We start from the raw sequence: 15,115 nt of genomic DNA on the forward strand, positions 1-15,115 counted from the left end.
AGCTCACCACCACCTTCTCGAGGGCAACTAGGGATGGGCAATAAATGCTGGCCTTGCCAGCAACGCCCACATCCCATAAAAACAAATTTAAAAATTGGCGCCATGGGATCTTTCACATCCAGGCAGGCCCTCACGGTTGAACAACTTGTCTCACTCTCCGACAGCGCAGCACTCCCTCAGTACCGCGTTGCGGTGGCAGCCCGGATTGTGTGCTCAAGGTCCGATGGAGTGGGACCTGAACCCACAAACTACGGAATCACAGAGGCAAGAGTGCTACCCAGCGAGCCACAGCTAACGCCTAAATCAGGTGTCGCCCCCCCCCACCCCCCCACCACCTGCCCCCCCGCCAACACTTCCCTGCACCATGAATTTAAGGCCTAGGTTAAAAAAGGGAAAGATAAAAGCACAGAGAAACTAAAAAGCAGAACTTGAACTGCAAACGAGAAAGCGGTATGATTCGTCGACAGCTGTCATTCCTCATCAGGTTAAAAAGAATGAAACCGGACTTAGTAGTCCGTGAATGCCTGTGAAAAGGAAAACTGCAAGTATCGTTCCTCTGCAGTCCTTGTGAAATTTTGTTTACTAACCATCTTATTTGTCTGGAACCCCACCCCTCCCCCACGGCCTTTTTTTTCTGCTGGTAAATTTTAGTCAAAATTGAGTGGCGTTTTTTATTCACGATGTTTGGGGTTTGAGGTAAAGCCTGCGTGATGCCTACTGCAAATAAGGAATAACTCAGCTTACGTATCTGTAAATTTGAAACAAAAAAAAGATCATCTGTCTGGCTAGTACTGGACATGAATCAATTTGTGCTTTGGGCATGGAGCTGTAAATTTTATATGTGTGATTTTCACTAGTTTTCCTTTCGCTCTCTCTCTCTCTCTCTCTCTCTCTCTCGAGCATATGGTCCTCTTGATATGGTGTACCCTAGAAACTGTTGTTGTCTGTGTGTGTGTGTATGCTGTGTGGGTGGGGACTGCGCTGATGACCACACTGCTATTACTCAGATAAATAGCAGTGCAAAAAATGTTCTGAGGTGGAAGTGGAGCTGTAATCGATTTCAAGCAGGACAGACGCCAGCCAGCTGCTGTCCAACATATCTATTCACTTGGAGACAACCTGATATGTGAGTGTTCGCTTTTACCCGGTGTTGAATGTACCGCAATGTTACGTAAGCTGCTCTTTTGATCGCCGCAAAGGATTATTTTAGCCCTAGATTGCTGATTGACTTGTTTTACTGATTGCTGGTGGCTGACACTGAGCATAGAATGATTGAATCTTACCGCACAGGAGGAGGCCATTCGGCCCATCGTGCCTGTGCCGGCTCTTTGAAAGAGCTCTCCAATTAGACCCACTACCCCCTGCTCTTTCCCCACAGCCCTGCAAATCTTTCCTTTTCAAGTATTTCTCCAATTCCCGTTTTGAAAGTTACTGTTGAATCTGCTTCCACCGCCCTTTCGGGCAGCGCGTTCCAGATCACAACAACTCGCTGCGTAAAAGAAACAACAAATTCTCCTCATCGCCCCCTCTGGTTCTTTTGCCAGTTTTCTGAAATCTGTGTCCTTTGGCAACTGACCCTCCCGCCAGTGGAAAATGTCTCTCATGTCGAAGCTCAGGTGAAGTCGTCTTTGTTTCCGAAACTCAGTGTTCCTCACCATTCCGGAATGTTCCGGACGCCTGTATTTTGTCATATTCTGTCCTTCCAGAAAGCATAACATTTGTGGTAAAATCGCAATAGAAGTAACGAATGACCTAACCCGTAAAATGTGCGATGTGTCGTTGTCAGCTTGTTGCGACCCATTTATTTTCAAGGGGCTAATTGTTTCGATTAACAAGCAAGAAGAAAAGTTCCGTACAAATGGCCTTGCCCGCTGCTCAATGTCGACCTTGCTCCGACACAAACCCTCCCAGCTGTTAGGGCGCACTGTTGAAACTACGTCAATCATTTTACATTGGGAGAGTTGGACAACGGGCCAAAACCTGCAGTGAAAAGAGCTGACGAGAGTACGAGAGAGAGCAGATGAGGTGAACCAAGAGGTTCGTGGTTAGATGACGCCAACCGTGGCTCCTTAGGAACCTGTTGGCTATGGGAGCAAGAGAAAAGCAAGTGAGGTAGGGAGTTTCACAATCTCGAGATCCTGGTAAAGAATGCTTTAAGAGTACAACTAGCATCAACTGCACCGGAATCGTTGCAAGCGCCTTGGGACAGTTTCCTACGTTAAAGGCGCTATATAAATTGTTGGAGCATGTACTGGGATGTATGGATTAGTGATTGGCTTCAAATTCTCCCGGATTTTCTGTGCTCTGATACGAGAACAGGGCTTAATTATGTGTGGCGTCAATCCATTGCTAACACCGCATCTGGCTGCACCATTATGTGAGGCTACTTAATATAGACAGAAAGAAAGACTTGCATTTATATAGCGCCTTTCACGACCTTAGGATGTCCCAAAGCGCTTTATAACCAATTAAGTACTTTTGAAGTCGCTGTTGTAATGTAGGAAACGCGGCAGCCAATTTGCGCACAGCAAGCTCCCACAAACAGCAATGTGATAATGACTGGCTTCAAATTCCCCCGGTTTTTCTGTGCTCTGACACAGGAACAAGGCTTAATTATGTGTGGCGTCTATCCATTGTTAATTTGTTTTTGCGATGTTGGTCGAGGCATAAATATTGACCAGGCCACCCCGTGTAGCACTGAGGGAGTGCTGCACTGTCAAAGATGCCGGGGGAGAAATTGGGTGAGTAGCGCCACCTGTTAGCGCCTAAAGAGGCAGTCAGTGGCTGTAGCGCCACTGGCTGCGTCTGCGGCGATATTCAGTAGGGGCGCTAATGGTGGCGTTAGGCATTTGCGCTGCGCCGCCACCGATGGTGTCATCGGTGTGCGCAGCGCCCCATTCGTGCCCCGTTCGCGATATTTGGTAGCGAACGCCACAGTTGCGCCGCTCGCTACCCGCGCCCGGTTCACGGGGCATTACTGTGCCGGCAGCGGCGCAAGTTAAGGTGGAGGTGCGGGGCGGCCACTTTTTCGGCGGCCGCCTGCCAGCACCTCTGTCCCCGGCCTCCTAACGCCCACCCCCCCCCGCGGTATTGCCGGCTGTTTCCCGAGAGCCCGGCACTTCTCCTTGGTGCCGGGCTCATTTGCCGGCACTCGCGATCGGGGATCGCGCTGTTGCAGGCACCTCCCCCTTAACAGTGGGAGGAAGGCCTGCAGTACCGCAGCGTGCCATGCCGCAGCATGTGGCGCTGCGGCACGTTGCGCTGCGATAATCAGTTTCAGCGCCCTCAGAGGGATGCGGAGCGCCTCGAGCCTCGCCCCGTGTCCCTCGAGGGGCACTGAAACTGAATTTCTGGCAATCGGTATCACTCCGATCACTGCGCTAAATCCTGCGCTCCGCCGACTTTTGCGCCACTTTGGCGCCCCAACCCAATTTCTAGGCCACCGTCTTTTAGATGAGACGTTAAACCAAGTCTGCCCTCTCCCTGGTTCTCCCTGGTGTCCTGGTCAATATTTATCCCTCTACCAACATCACTAAAAAACAGATGATCTGGTCATTATCACATTGCTGTTTGTGAGAGCTTGCTGTGCGCAAACTGTCTGCCGCGTTTCCTACATTACAACAGTGACCACACTTCAAAAGTGCTTCATTGGCTGTAAAGTGCTTTAGGATGCCCTGAGGTTGTGAAAGGCGCTATATAAATGCAAGTCTTTCGTTAACAGCTATGTGAAAGCAAGAATGCAACATGTCAGTTGGTAGCTGGAACTAGGCACCTGAGTTATGTGGAGAGATTGTAGAAGCTGGGTGTGTTTACAATGAAGAAAAGTGGGCTCGGGTGTGGGGGGGAAGGGGGGGCGGGTGGATGATGATCTTATAAAAGCATGAAAAGATCGTAAAGGGCGTAGAGAAGATAAAAATCAATGGCCTAGAAATTCGGTGGGCTGTGCCACCAGTTAGCGCCCAAAGAGGGCACTTAGTGGTTTTAGCGCCACTGGCCGCGCCTCCCGCGAAATTTAGCGGGGCGCTAATGGCGGCGTTAGCCTGTAACGCTGCGCCGCCACCGATGAGCGTGTGGTGCTGCGGCACGTTGCGCTGCGATATTCAGTTGCAGCGCCCCAAGAGGGACGCGGGGCGCCTCGAGCAGCGCCCCCAATGGGGCGCCACCGAATTTCTAGGCCAATATGTTTAACATAGTCGCAGTTTCTGCGACATGAAGGACATAGCCTTAAACTTAGAAGAGAGAGGGTGAAAAGACGTCGCTACTTTTGGCTTAGGGTGGTGAATGCGTGAAGGGAGATAGCGGAGGCAAATTCAAGAGATAGTTGGATAAGTGCCTGCTGAAAAATTCGATACAGGGTTATGAGATATATTATGGGATATGAAATTTCCTAGGCACTGGGACCAGCCAGATAGGCCACATGTTCCGATGGCGATGGACTGAAATGGAGCCTTTTTTAGAGTGAAGATGGGATTTTTTTTTTAAAGAGTATTTTTTTCCCAACTATTTATCTCCCAAGCCACACACCATGCATGACTAGGAGAATTTAAAATATTGTATTAATACCTTGCCACAGTGAAAGGTCTGAACACCTTCACACAATGGATTACATTTAGAATCGCAGAAACCTACAGCGCCGAAGGAGGCCATTCGGCCCGTCGTGCCTGTGCTGGCTCTGTGAAAGATCAGTCCTGCTCAGTCCCACATTCCCGCTTTTTGTCCCTAACCCTGTCAGTTCCTCATCCTTCAGTTCCCGTCCAACTCCCTTTTAAAATTATTGATGGAATCAGCTTCCACCACCTTTTCAGGTCGAGCGTTCCAGATCCCGACAACTCTCTGAGTGAAAACATTTCTCTTCATCTCCCCTCGAGATCCTTTGCCAATGATTTTGAATCTGTGACCTCTGGTTATTGACCCACTCAGCAGAGGGAATAGTTTTTCTCTCTCGGCTCCATCAAAACCTCTCATCATCTTGAAAACCTCAATTAGGTCACCTCTTAACCTTCTCTGTTCCAAGGGGAACAGTCCTAACTTTTCCAACCTCGCCTCATAACTGAAACCCCTCATCCCTGGTAACATCCTGGTAAACCTCCTCTGTACTCTTTCTAAGGCCTTTACATCTTTCCTAAAGTGCGGGGCCCAGAATTGTCCACAATACCCCTGCTGAGGCCTAACCAGAGATTTATAAAGTTCTTGTTCTAATGTCGACAAATGCTATTATGAAGGGTTTTGATGGAGTTGATAGAAAGAAACTGTTTCCACTGGTGGGTGGGTCGGTAACCAGAGGACACAGATTTACGTTAATTGGCAGAGGAACCAGGAAGATGATGAGGAGAATTTTTTTATGCAGCAGGTTATTATGATCTGGAATGCACTGCCTGAAAGGGCAGTGGAAGCAGATACAATAGTAACTTTCAAAAGGGAATTGGATAAATACTTGAAAAGGAAACATTTACAGGGCTATGGGGAAAGGGCAGGGGGAGTGGAACTAACTGGTAGTTCTCTCAAAGAGCCGGCACTCAAAGAGAGGGGAAGTGCAACGAAACCTGGGTGTCCTTGTGCACCAGTCGCTGAAGGTAAGCATGCAGGTGCAGCAGGCGGTTAAGAACGCAAATGGTATGTTGGCCTTTGGAGCGAGAGGATTCGAGTACAGGAACAAGGCTGTCTTGCTGCAGTTGTACAGGGCCTTGGTGAGACCATACCTTGAGTATTGTGTGCAGTTTTGGTCGCCTTATCTGAGGAAGGATGTTCTTGCCACAGAGGGAGTGCAGCGAAGATTCACCAGACTGATACCTGGGATGGCAGGAATGACGTATGAGGAGAGATTGGGTCGATTGGGCTTATACTCGCTGGAGTTTAGAAGAATGAGGGGGGATCTCATTGAAACTTATAAAATTCTAACAGGACTAGATAGACTAGATGCAGGAAGGATGTTCCCGATGGTCGGGGAATCCAGAACCAGGGGTCACAGTTTAAAGATAAGGGGTAAGCCATTTAGGACAGAGATGAGGAGGAATTTCTTCACCCAGAGAGTGGTGAACCTGTGGAATTCTCTACCACAGAAGGCAGTTGAAGCCAATTCATTAAATATATTCAAGAAGGAGTTAGATATATTTCTTAAGGCTAAAGGGATCAAGGGATATGGGGAGAAGGCAGGGACAGGGTACTGAGTTTGGATGATCAGCCATGATCTCATTGAATGGCGGAGCAGGCTCGAGGGGCTGAATGGCCTACTCCTGCTCCTATCTTCTATGTTTCTATGTTTCTATGACCCAGTGAGATGAATGATAATTTAATCAGCTTTTGGTGGTTTTGGTTCAAGGTGGTATGTTAGCCAAGGTACCAAAATAAAACCTCCCTGCTCGTCTTCAATTCGAACCATTAACATCGGCCAGAACTGTCCGACCAGATCTCGATTTAGGCAAGGAACCCGTCGCGTGCTCTCTGTCCGAGAAAAATCTGGGGTGACACTTTTTCTGACATACCGACGAGGGAGCATTTGGCCAACGTCCAGCAGGTCCCCACCGCAATGCGGTGGAAGTGGGCACTGCAGTTATGTGAGAGCCATAGATGCCAACCCATGTCTGGTGCAGCACGTCAGCACTTGAACCCACTGCACTGAATGGCGAATGGGCCTCGCTCCAAAATAACCGGAGCCCCATGGCTCCCTGTATTGGGAGCATTTTCTTCATAACTCAATGTCCGAAGAATATTTCTGCTTGAAAATATAAATCGAGTGACAGTTCCCTCAGTGCTCTGATGGAATTATATTTGTAAAAGTGAATTCCTTCCTGTTTAAAATATTGCAAAATGTTTTTGTTCATTTGGACAAGGAGTGACTTCCAGAACTTACCCAATAGTTCTGCATTTGATGATGGTGTAGGAAATGACGCAAAACTAGGCTCATTGCTCATAAGAGGTCAGCCATGACACAGCTGGTCGCACTCTGGACTCTGAGTCGAACGGTTGTGGGTCCTAAACCCCACCTCAGGGACTTGAACACAAACATCTAGATACCATGGCACTATTTCGAAAAAGAGCAGGGGCGTTCTCCCCAGGGTCCTGGCCAATACTTGTCATTGTTGCAATGTAGGAAACACAGCAGCCAATTTGTGCACAGCAAGGTCCCACAAACAGCAATGTGATACTGACCAGATAACCTTTTTTTTTAAAGTGATGTTGGTTAAGGGATAAACATTGGCCAGCACACTGGGGAGAATTCACCCCTATGCTTTTTTTTGAAATAGTATAATGGGAACTTTTATGTCTACCAAAGGGGGTAGACGGGTCCTCGGTTTAACATTTCATCCAAAAGACAGCACATCCGACAGTGCAGCGCTCCCTCAGTGTAACATTTGCATATTGAATTATCATTGGCCTGCAGGCATCTGTAAGGAATACCTATTATATTCACATGTGATCACATGCTGAGTTGTCATTGGCCTGCAGGCATCTGTAAGGACTACTATTGTTTGGAAGACCCAGGCTAGGGGTCCTAACTCCATCTTGTCCCCACTGTGCTGTATGATTGAGATCACAGACCTGATGCTTCATAAAAGAGTTTGAACTGTAATACTCCGTTGTCCTGCAATTTTTTATTTTTGTACAAAGTGTGCAAAACAGGACACTCAGTACTGCATTAGAGTGTCAGCCATAGATTTTCTGCTCAGGCCTCTGAGGTGAGACGTGAATCCACAACCTTCTGACTCAGAGGTGATGTGCTACCAACTGAGCCATGGCTTCACAACACTGTGACTCTATTAGAATGCAATTTTAGGTATTCACCATATATGCCCCAGGCCCCTTCTAATCTCAGAGCCAAAGAGCAGAAGTCAGTGGTATGATCTTATTTGAAATATCTAAATTATTTCCTGCTTCCTTTTTTCCAGCAAATGCTATCCTTCACGTTGCACAATCGGGATTACTGGTCCAATAACATAACCACTATGCTATCCTTCCTCCTCTTCCTCCATCCTTCCCTTCCCCAAGTCACAGCATCCAGCGACTCCTTAAAGGATCCCAAGGTTTTTTTTATCCATTACCCTATCCAGCAGTTCGTTCCTGTGTTACCATTCTGGTAAATCTCCTCTTCACCCTCTCAAGGGCCTTCACATCCTTCCTAAAGTGTGGTGACCAGAACTGGACACCATACTCCAGTTGTGGCCTAACCAACGCTTTATAAAGGTTCAGCATAACTTCTCTACTTTTGTACTCAATACCTCTATTTATGAAACCCAAGATCCCACTCTCTCAATATGTCCCGCCACCTTCAGGGACCTATGCACGTTAACTCCCAGGTCCCTCTGTCCCTGCACACTCTTTAAAACTGTACCATTAAGTGTATATTGCCTCTCCCTGTTTCTTCTGTCAAAATGCATCACCTCACACTGCTCTGTAATAAATTCCATCTGCCACTTGTCTGCCCATTCTGCTAGCCTTTCTATGTCCCGTTGCAGTTGATTGGTATCATCCTCACTGTTTGCCACACCCCCAAGTTTGGTGTCATCGGCAAATTTTGAAATTTTACCCTGTATTCCAATATCGAGGTCATTTATATATCAGCACTTGAACTGCTTACAATGCATCACCACAGTCTAAGGCGAAGGTGGTTGTTATTGGCTCAATGTAAGAACTGAATGGTTCGCGAGCTTGGCCATACATGCCGAGGTTTCCGATGAATCCCGTAGGTGCAGCCGTGATTGTCCCAATCCTGTTGAACAGTGACTCAGCACGCTACCCGTGTACCTGTGAGACAGGATGAGTTGCTGGTCAAGGTGCTTGCTTTATTAGACCAGAGCGAACTGAGCATGCTCATACTAAACCATGGGGGAAAAATTCAGTTGGTAGCACCACCCGTTAGCGCCTTAAGAGGGCGCTAAGTGGGGCGCAAACCAACTAGCGCCCGGGCGTGGCACTGCCCATGCCTCCCGCAAAATTCAGCAGGAGGTTAGTGGTGGCGCTAACCGGTAGCGCCCTGCGGCGCTGCGCCGCTGGCGATGACATCATTGGGGTGTGCAGCGCCCTGCTCACGCCCCGGCCGCGATCTTCGGGAGCGCCCCCTGATTTACCACTGGATGCTATGTCCGACAGGGTCAGGGGGGCATACCTGCGGCCGGGGAGGCGCAATTTAAAGGAGAGGTGCGGGGCGGCCATTTTTGTTGCTGGCCGCCTGCCAGCACCTGCCTGCGCTCCCGTCCCCGGCCTCCTGAACCCCCCCCCACAGAGTGCCGGGCTCTTTTGCCTGCACTCCCGATCCCCGGGAGCCCAGCAGGGCCCCAGGTCACGCTGCACAAGGCCCCTTCCCTTTAAGAAGGGGAGGAAGGCGTGGCGCTGCGGCACGTAGCGCCACAATATTCACTCGCAGCACCCCAAGAGGGAGGCGGGGCGCTTCCAGTAGCGCCCCGCTTCCCTCTTGGGGTACAACCACTCAATTTCCGGCATGGGGGGGGCGCTAATTTTTCGGGGGCGCTACTTTTAGCGCCCCGGCAAAGTTAGCGCCTCAATTGGGGCACTACTCAATTTTTAGCCCCATGTGACAAAACATACATTACAGTGATAATTAGGGCAAGTGATTTGTGGTTCCCCTTTTCTCTGTTAGCTTCTCCCCTATCGGTACTGTAAATTAAGCACCAGCATGTTTAACAGTGTCGCTGCTCTGCCTCTCTTCACCCTGCCTGAGAGTGAGGGAAGTTTCCGACCAGTTACTGGAACCGTTGATGTGTTCAACTCACCGGCACCATTTAACATTACAGTTTGAATTAAAGTGTTAGTGAGCAGAGGGAAGCTGAATGCATGTTGACTGCATCAGTCACTGCTACTGTTAGAGTAACAGTAAGGACACTTCCTTCATCGTGGAACTGAGCGATGCACTGGAATAGACCTCTGAGACCTGGGTTCTGATCTGCTCCAGACTAATGCGATGAAAGTCTCCTCTGTCTGCTGGCTGTAAGGGCCCTCACGAGTTTGGATAATCTCAATCCCTTGTCCTGGACCTACGATAGAATGCTGAAATGACGCACCAATTCATTCTGTGAGGCCACAAAGTGGCTAATGTGAGAAACGGGGGAAATAATGTCACCGTGTGTGTGGGGGAGGGGGGCGGCGGTGGAGGTGTTTTTGGGTTAGAGCTAAAGCACGTTGTTACTGCAGAGTAGAGGGGGCTTTACACTTTACTTGACCCGGGTGTGTTTGATGCTGATACTGGGGTGTCTGAAATAGGAAGAATTCCATTCCCCAGCATTAACCTTCCTCACCTTCTTGTGTGCAATTTCTCTTTTTAAATAAAAGTACTTCATTAATATGTCTGAGCAGGAACTATATAAACACTGTCTTATAATATGGTCGGCCAAATCATCAATGGATTGTCCCGAATCACCTGCCCCTTACCTTCCCTTCCCCAAACACAACCTCATACACCTATACAGCTCATTTAACATATAGCAAAGCAAGTAGTGACTTGCATTTATATAGCATCTTTCAGGACATCCCAAAGAACTTTACAGCCAATGAAGTACTTTTTGAAGTGGAGTCACTGTTGTAATGTAGGAAAGGCAGCAGCCAATTTGTGCACAGCACGGTCCCACAAACAGCAATGATATAATGACCAGATAATCTGTTTTAGTGATGTTGGTTGAGGGATAAATATTGGCCAGGACACCGGGGAGAACTGCCCTGCTCTTTTTCAAAATCTTTCATTTTCACCTGAAAGAGCAGATGGGACCTCAGTTTAATGCCTCATCCGAACGAAGCTACCTCTGACAGTGCAGCACTCCCTCAGTACTGCACTGGAGTGCCAGCCTGGATTAGGTGCTCGATGTCTCTGGAGTGGGGCTTCAACCCACGACCTTCTGACTCAGAGACTGAATGGTGACTAACACATATTATTGGTGACTGCTAAAATAACTATTGCTATTTTCAACAGAAACAGGAAGATGCCGACCAATGCAGACCCTCACGAAAGCTCGACAATCACCAACACATCGTATACGAACGCATCAAAGGGACCTCCCTGCCCAGCGAATGACGAGTATAAGTACCTGGTCTACGCCACCGTTTATAGCCTTGTGTTCGTAGTTGGCCTGCTGTCAAACATATTGGCTCTCTTTGTGTTCTACCGTATCGCCAAGAGGAAGAACGCCAGCACCGTCTACCTATTGAACCTCGCTGTCGCTGACCTCCTCTTTGTCTGCAGCCTACCCTTGCGGATTGTCTATTACCTGAGAAACGGCGACTGGCCGTTCAGAGATTTTCTGTGCAGGATCTCCATGTACATTTTCTACGTCAGTATGTACTGCAGTATTTTCTTCCTCACTTGTTTGAGCATATCTCGCTACTTGTCAGTCGCACATCACGCTAGGCATCGAAGAGTGTTCACTTTCCGGCGGTGCATAGTAGCATGCGTCAGTGTCTGGATATTTGTCTGCGTGGCTGCAGCCCCCTTCCTCTTGACAGGAAGCCAGGCCTTCAGTGGCAAAATCAAATGCTTTGAGCCCGTGCACGTAGCTTCCTGGAATCGCATCTCACATATGAACTACTTTGCACTCACCGTTGGGTTCCTCGTCCCTTTCGCAATCGTTCTCATCTGTTACTCGCTGTTGATCAAGCATTTAATGGGAGTCAGTTGGGAGACAAAGCGAGTCAAGAAGGACGTGGCCACGACCGTGTTGGTTTTGGGGGTGTTTTTTATCTGCTTCCTTCCCTACCATGTTCAAAGGACAGTGCACTTGCATTTCCGGGTGCACCATCACAATAACTGTGACATTGAAAATGCCCTGCGCAAGTCTGTGGTGGCCACATTGTGCCTGGCTGTCGCTAACAGCTGTTTCGATCCCCTGCTTTATATTTTTGTGGGGCAAGGCTTTAGGAAATTTGTTAAAACATGGCTGAAGAAAAAAGAGGCTGATTCCATGTATAGCTCTTCCAGTAGCAAGCTTGTCGTTAGCATGGCATTTGTCCAGCAGGGCAGGGAACTGGAGATGTCATCCACAGGACTGATAAAGACATCTCAGACTTTGCTCGTTGGCGGAGCTAAGGAAGAGTCAAACGAAACGGAAAATCTGTTTAACGCTGAGCAAAGCAGTCCACAGTGACTTCTCAACATCCTCCATAATTCCAGTTAGATTAAGAGAGAATTTTGTTGTCGGGCAGTTGGTTGACTGACAGACAAAGATTTTCTAACAAGTGCTTTAAGCAGAAAAAGTGGAGTGGCACAATGCTGACAATGCCCCTCACGTCAAGAGAGCAATCTCGCCTGAGCTGTCACGCCGAGGTGTCAAGAAAAGAAGGCGGGGGAAGGAATTGGATGGATTGCCATCCTAATCCTTTCTCATGTATTTCCCAGCTGTTGGTCATACAGCCACATAGGCAGAGGCTGTGGTAGTGTGTTACTTTAAAAAGAAGGGAGAAAAAGGTAACTCCTTAATCATATATATTAAAACATTTTTAAAAGTTTAAAAAAGCTACCACACACATAATTTTCTCCCACCTGTCTAGACATTCTCATGTTTCAGCTCTCAAAAGATATCTACTCAAACAGCAAGGTAGCATAGTGGTTATATTACTGGATGAGTAATTCTGCGGCCTGGACTAATGATCTGGAGATATATGAGTTCAGATCCCAACTACAGCAGTCAGGGAATTTCAATTCAGTTAATTAAGTAATTCTGGAATTGAAAAAAAAAGCTAGTACAGGTATTAGTAATGGTGAACATGAAATGACTGGGTTGTTGTAAAAACCCATCTGGTTCACTAATGTCCTTTAGGGAAGGAAATCTGTTGTCCTTACCCGGTCTGGCCAATATGTGACTCCAGACCCACAGCAACGTGGTTGACTCTTAACTGCCCTCTGAAATGGCCAAGCAAGTCATTCTGTTGTATAAGGTGGCTCGAGGGCAATTAAGGATGGGCAATAAATGCCAGTGACACCCACCTCCTGTGAATGAATTAAAAAAAACTGTTTGTTGACTTTTTAAAGAACTTCAAAAGTTTCACGGGTGAACTCGCCATGTGCTTTCGTGATATGCCATACAAGGCCATGAGGTCTCAGGTTCAATCCCCAGTCTGTGGTGATGCAGCTGATCGTCACTAGGGCAGCGGTTGGCCTTAGGGACCTCGGGCTAGAGAGGGGAAAAGCCAGCCGAGGCTCTCACTTGAACCCACAACCTTCGGACACCAGAGGTGAGGGTGCTACCACTGAGCCAAGGCTAACGCCTAAGGAGCCTCTGAGCAGGCCCGCAGCCTGAAGCAACCAGGACCAGCTTGCTTGAATAACTTAATAAAAGTTGAGTTAAAAAAATACTGAAGCTGTAATGCCCGAAGGAAGCGGCAATGCAACAACATTAATGTGACATTGGCCATATAATTGTACCACTTCCTGCTTAAAAATCAATTGTTTCAGAAGACCCATTGCCATGGCAACACTTCCTCTTAGAGCCTGCTGTGCTTTGACTGCAGTTTGTTCAAAATAAGGAAGCGTGTTACAATGAAGGAAACTGTTACTGGGTTGATGTGACTTTAGCTGGAAGAGGTGGCAGCGTCCTTGGCTTTTCATGTGCTCATAGACTAGCTGACTGTGTGCTGTTTAAGAAAAATGGACCTTAAAATAAGATAAGGAGAAAGAGTGGGAGAAGAACACCTATGTGGTCTCAAAGGACCATGACAAGACCAAAAAGGTTGGGAGAAAGGAGGGGGGTCCAAGCTAAATTTGATGTGAGAATGTCTACACCACTGAAGGTTGTCCCAGGTAGATTCATTGAACTAATCTGCATTATGATGGCCCCATAATACTTACCAGAACTAGTAAATGTGTAAAAATACTCAACCAACTTCTTCCATTCCCTTCTCTTGTGAAGTAGTTGACTCCTTATTAAGTTGCAGCTCCACGGTGCTCTCCAGGCATCATTAACAACTTGCTTTTAATGCAGAAAAACTTCCAAGGCGCATCACAGAGCTTAATCAGACAAAAATTAAGAGAAAGCCAGATAAGTGCATGAGGGAGAAAGGAATAGAAGGTTATGCTGAGAGGGTTAGATGAAGGAGGATGGGAGGAGGTTCGCGTGGAGCATAAACACCAGCATAATTGCCTGTTTCTGCACGATAATATTAATTTAATTCTACATATTGCCATGTGAAAGAAGTGCTACTAACCACAAGTCATCTCCAGACATTGGGGGCTGAATAGGTCACAAATGAAGGATGAGCAGTGGTCTAAATTATGTGAGGCACCCCTAAGTGAGGAGAGACTCCATGGAGGGCGAAAGGAGACCAGGCCCCCAAAAAAACATCAGCCGGCCAGGCCACCACAAAGAGGAAGCAAGTAAATGAAAGCATATCAGTCTAGCAGAATCAACGGCCCCTCTGTAAGCAGCTATGTGTACCAACTAATGATGCTTGATGTCCTATCAGTGCCTTTTTTCTGAAATGCTTCAAATATAACTGAAAAACAGTATTATTTTGTATAATTGAGACACAGATCATTATTCGATGATCTTAATATATTGTTAATTTAAAACGCTTGATGCACTTTTCTCTAATTAAATTGTTCCTGTAATATGAAAGTGTCATTTGTTTGCTTTGTGTAAGCTGTTTATTTTGATTGGCATTACATTGACAGCAAGACCAATTCTTTTGAAACAATTTGGAATAAGTTTATTAAACACACACACTCATGCACTTCAAAACAATAGCCTACTGGTATCCTATGGACTCTACTCGATTACAACAGGTAAGGTAATGGGTTAGATTTAAACAGGCTTGTACTTCCCTGAGTCAAGCAATGCACGCGGCCTTTTTCCTTGCTTCTCGGTCTGGTCTGTAGAGGCAGGGCTTCCTGCTTTTCCGTGTGGTCATCCAGAGGGAGAGAGAGAGAGCCTTTGGGTTCCTTATTTTATATCTTTTTAAGTCTAAATTGCTAAGACCCCAGGATTGAGTTTCGATGGTGAGTTTCGATGGGTTTTCGATGCTGTCTCTGTGGGGGTTATCCTGTTATGCAGGTTTCCTTTGTTAAGTTTCACGCCATTGCCTTGAGCTCCGCTCCCAGGGAGATCCATACACATCAAATTCATCTTTATTACATACATCTTATATTTGTAAGAAGTCACACAACACCAGGTTATAGTCC

At 47.3% G+C, this 15,115-nt stretch overlaps 1 protein-coding gene across 1 annotated transcript; it reads left to right on the top strand.

Moving 5' to 3' along the window:
- Nucleotides 1-744: 744 nt before the first annotated feature.
- Nucleotides 745-14,545, top strand: LOC147115500 (cysteinyl leukotriene receptor 1-like). Its single transcript, XM_085989788.1, has 2 exons — nucleotides 745-1,126; nucleotides 10,919-14,545. The coding sequence occupies exons 1-2, from the start codon at nucleotides 918-920 to the stop codon at nucleotides 12,084-12,086; spliced, it is 1,377 nt and encodes a 458-aa protein (XP_085845914.1). The 5' UTR covers nucleotides 745-917; the 3' UTR covers nucleotides 12,087-14,545.
- The last annotated feature ends 570 nt before the right edge of the window (nucleotides 14,546-15,115 follow it).

Source organism: Somniosus microcephalus, chromosome 6, assembly GCF_052327205.1.
Source record: "Somniosus microcephalus isolate GS21.2 chromosome 6, FLI_Smic_1.0, whole genome shotgun sequence".
NCBI classification, from domain to species: domain Eukaryota; kingdom Metazoa; phylum Chordata; class Chondrichthyes; order Squaliformes; family Somniosidae; genus Somniosus; species Somniosus microcephalus.